Consider the following 4,433-nt stretch of genomic DNA (forward strand, 5'->3'; position numbering starts at 1 on the left):
TATAAGGACCTTCCCAATTGGGTCCGTGTTTGCCTACACCGGGCTCGGTCACAATGACTTTCCTGAGGACGAGGTCTCCTTCCTTGTAGTGTCTCTTTTCACCCGTGAATTGTAGTAGCAGGCTACCCTTTGCTGGTAGGGCACCACCTAGATTTGAGCTTGCTATCGGACTTCTTCCAATTGGTCTACGTTAGTTCTAAGTTCTTCATAATTTTCAACATAATTGTACACCTCAGTTTGAAGCGTCGGGTGGCCGATCTCTGCTGGAATGGCGGCCTTGGTGCCATAAGTTAGGTTGAACGGGGACTCTCCCATGGCAGTCCAAGGCATTGTCCGGTAGGCCCATAGGACGCTATTGAGTTCATTGGCCCAAAGTCCTTTGGCACTGCCAAGCCTGGTCTTTAGCCCTTTTAGGATTGTTCTATTGGTGATCTCGGCTAGGTCGTTGGTGGGGGAGGCCGAAGTAGCAGGTAATGTTTTTCTAGAAGAAATTTTGTACCATTTTGGCCGTGATGGTGGCCAAGGGCTCGACTTCGACCCAATTAGTGAAGTAATCAATGGCAATGATGAGGTACTTTTTGTTTCTAGTGGCTTGAGGGAAGGGGCCGAGGAGATCCATGCCCCACTTGGCAAAGGGCAATGGGATGCCGAGGCTCGAAAGGGTCATGGATGGCCGATGGGTGATGTTGGAGTGTCTCTGGCATCGGTCGCACTTCTGCACTAGCTCGGTTGCGTCCTTCTAAACCGTCTGCCAGAAATACCCTTACCTTAGTGCTTTTTTGGGCCAGGGCTCTGCCTCCAATGTGACTGTTGTAAATGCCTTGTGAATCTGTCTGAGCACGTACTCACCCTCCTCTTGGCGAAGGCAACAGAGGAAGGGCAAGGAGAAAGACCTTATATACAACTTCCCCTCAAGCGTGGTGTAGTGGGCGGCCTGTCGTCAGACTGACCTAGCTTGATTTCTATCGGTGGGTAGTTGTTCAATCAACAAAAAGGTGACAATGGGGCTCATCTAACAGGGCTCAACTTGCATAGGGAGCACTTGGACTTCTTCAATGCTTGGCCGAGGGCAGCTTTCATGTTCTCAGACTGTGGGACTTGCAGTAGGGAGAAGTGTTGGAAGTGGCAGATGAGCTCTTGCACCTTTTCCTGGTACCTGGCCATGCTTTGTTCCCTAGCCTCATACTCACTGTTAACTTGGTTCACCACTAACTAGGAGTCACTAAAGAGCTCAATGTGGTGAGAGTCGAGGTCCCTAGCGAGCTACAGGCCTGCAAGGAGGGCTTCCTACTCAACTTCATTGCTGGAGGTTGAGAAGTCGAACCTCAATACGTATTCTACTCCATTGTTGTCCGAGGTGAGGAGTATGAGGCCAATTCCTCTTCCCTTGGAGTTGGAAGATCCATCAACGAACATCTTCCAGGTAGGTCGAGATCTCTCGGATGGCTGAAGCCTTTCCTCCACTTATGGGGCTCGACCATGGGCTCGACTAAAGGTGCATTCTTCTACAAAGTCGGCCAAGGTGTGTGCTTTAATTGCATGCTTCGGTTGGTACTACAAATCGAACTCAAACAGTTTGACGACCTACTTGGTTAGTTGTCCTGAGGTTTCTAGCTTAGCGAGGATGGCCTTGAGGGGCTAGTTGGTCAAGATCATGATAGTGTGGGCTTGGAAGTACGGCCTGAGCTTCTTAGCCAAGACCACTAAGGCAAAAGCCAATTTCTTCTCTCCGGGTATTGGGTCTTTGCAATGTAGAGGACCTTGCTGACATAGTAGACTAGTCTCTGCACTCCATCTTCCCTTATCAACACTGAATTGATGGCCTCGTCCTCGGCCGATAGATATAGGTATAACACATCTCCTTCTATTGGTCGAGTGAGGAGGGGAGGCAAGGCGAGGTATGACTTCAGCTCTTCAAAGGCACGCTGGCATTCTTCCATCCATTGAAAGTCCTTCAATTTCTTGATGGCCCGGAAGAAGGTAGACAACGATCGACTGACTTCGACATGAATTGACTGAGAGCAGCCACTCGGCTGGTAATCCTCTGAGTCTCCTTAATTGTCCAAGGTGGTGCCATGTCGAGAATAGCTCAGATCTTTTCCGGGTTGGTCTCTATACCCCGTTGTGTGACGACAAAGCCTAGGAACTTGCCTGATCTAACGCCAAAGGTACACTTGCTGGGGTTGAGCTTCATATTATACTTCCTCAAGGTGTTGAAGGTCTCGGCTAGGTCCGAGGTATGCTGGTTGGCTTTCAGGCTCTTCCCAACCATGTCGCCCATGTAGGCTTCGACATTTCTTCCCATTTGGTGCTTGAAGACTTTATTCATGAGGCATTGGTAGGTGGCTCCAACATTCTTAAGGTCAAAAAATATGACCTTGTTACAATATGTGTTGTGCTCGATGATGAACGAGGTCTTCTCCTCGTCCTTAGGGTGCATCTTGATTTGATTGTATCCGGAGAAGGCATCCATGAAGATGAGTAGCTCATACCCTACAGTGGTGTTGATGAGGTGGTCTATCCTCGGCAAAGGAAAACTATCTTTTGGGCAAGCTCGATTGAGATCTGTGAAGTTAATACAAATCTGCTAGTTCCCATTAGCTTTCTTCACCATAACCACATTGGGCAACTAGTTAGGGTAATGTACCTCCTGGATGATGCCGGCGTCAAGTAGCTTGTCCACTTCCTCTCCTATGGCCTTCCATCACTCCAGTGAAAAGTTCCTCTTCTTTTGACAAACTGGCCCAGAGCTCGGGTCCATGCTCAACTTGTGAGTAATGACCGAAGGGTCAATTCCGAGCATGTCAGCGGTAGACCAAGCCAAGACGTTGGCATTAGCCTTGAGGAAACTTACCAATTCAAATAGGCTGTTTGGAGGAAGGTTGGACCCGACGCAAACCATTCTCTCGGGCTAGATCTCGTCCAGGGGTATTGAGACGAGGTCCTCAGCTGGTTGGCCTTGGCTCCCTGGATCTTCCCTGAGGTCGAGGCCCTCCAATGGCAGAGCTTCCTTGTTCTTGCCTTTTAGTGCCACCACATAGCACTGGCGGGTGGTTTTTTGATCCCCCCGGATGACTCCGATGCTGTGTTCGGTGGGGAACTTGAGGGCAACGTGGTAAGAGGAGATATCTCCCTTGAGTGCATGGAGGGTTCGCCTCCCGATTATGGCGTTGTAGGGGGAACCGATCTTTATGACTAGGAACTCGTTGATCCTTATCACCTGTCGAGGTTCTGTCCCTACCGTGACTGGTAGGATGACTCTTCCCTCCGACTTGACCACGTTCCTGGAGAAGCCAGCAAGTGGCATGTTGACGGGTTGGAGGTGTTTGGGTGCCAACATTATTTCAAAGGCATTATAGAAGAGGATGTTGGCTGAGGAGTCGCTGTCCACTACCATCCTCTTCACCATGAAATTAGCAACAATGGTGGACACTACTAATGCAACATCATGGGGGACTATGATCCCCTTCAAGTCCTCATCTATGAACATGAGGGCCTCACTCTGCTTTGCATTCTTGGGAGTTGGCCTCTGGATGTTTAACTAACTAGCATAGGTATTTCGGGCCGAGGCCAAGGCTCCACCCAAGGTTGTGCCCCCGATGATGCCATCTATGACACCTGCTAACTGTTGCTACTGCTGCGAGGACGAGGTGCTGACCTCGCCACCAACATATTGGTTCAAATGGCCGCGACGGATGAGGGACTCAATCTCGTTCTTCAGTTCATAGCAGTCCTCAATATCATGGCCGGTACCATAGTGGTACTTGCAATACATATTTGGATTGCCCCTTTTGGGGTTCCTCTTCATCTTTACTGGCCACTTCACATACTCTTCCTTCCCTACTTGCATGAGAATTTGTGTTCGGGTGGAGTTGAGTGGTGTGTAATTATTGCAAGCCAGGGTTGAGGTTGGTGGCTTCTTGTTGTCCTTGTTGTTGTTGTTGTTGCGGCTGTCTTCATTTCTTCTCTTCTTCTCTGGGCCTCCACGGTGGTGGTCAGCCTCTCCCTCCTGGCGGTCGCCGGCCGAGGCCTCCTTGACGATGATGTACTTTTGTGCCTTCTTCAAAAGTTCTGCCTTAGACTTGGGCGGTGTTTTGGATATTGAACACTTGAAGGCCAAGACTGGTAGGAGGCCGTTGATGGCTGCATGCATGGAGACATAGGTTTGAGGTACCGTACCTCGAGCTCCTCCTTCTTGAAGCGGTCAATGTAGGATCGTAGACTCTCTTTGCACTTCTACTGGATAGTCATGAGTGAGACGGCGCTCTTCTGTGTTCGCTAGTTACTGATAAAGTGGGTGAGGAAGAGGTCGGTGAATTGTTCCCACGAGCTGATGGACCGAGGTGGTGAGCTCGGAGAACCATCGGCGGGCTGCCCCCTTGAAGGTCACCTGGAAAGTCTGGCACGTTAAGGTGTCAGAGTATCCATAAAGG

General features: G+C 49.9%; 1 protein-coding gene across 1 annotated transcript; it reads right to left on the bottom strand.

Moving 5' to 3' along the window:
* Positions 1-2,911: 2,911 nt before the first annotated feature.
* Positions 2,912-3,808, bottom strand: LOC148801409 (uncharacterized). Its single transcript, XM_088900403.1, has 2 exons — positions 3,659-3,808; positions 2,912-3,514 (listed from the first exon to the last, which is right to left on the bottom strand). The coding sequence occupies exons 1-2, from the start codon at positions 3,806-3,808 to the stop codon at positions 2,912-2,914; spliced, it is 753 nt and encodes a 250-aa protein (XP_088756529.1).
* Positions 3,809-4,433: the final 625 nt, after the last annotated feature.

Source organism: Nelumbo nucifera, chromosome 3 (assembly GCF_055504915.1).
Source record: "Nelumbo nucifera cultivar China Antique chromosome 3, China Antique-T2T, whole genome shotgun sequence".
NCBI lineage: Eukaryota > Viridiplantae > Streptophyta > Magnoliopsida > Proteales > Nelumbonaceae > Nelumbo > Nelumbo nucifera.

Bases quoted from the DNA above. Each gene is read 5' to 3' on its own strand.
- LOC148801409 (XM_088900403.1), bottom strand. From the start codon at position 3,808: ATGAAGAGGAACCCCAAAAGGGGCAATCCAAATATGTATTGCAAGTAC. The intron at 3,515-3,658 runs GTCAGCACCTCG...CCAACTCCCAAG, and splicing joins ACCAATATGTTGGTGGCGAG to AATGCAAAGCAGAGTGAGGC.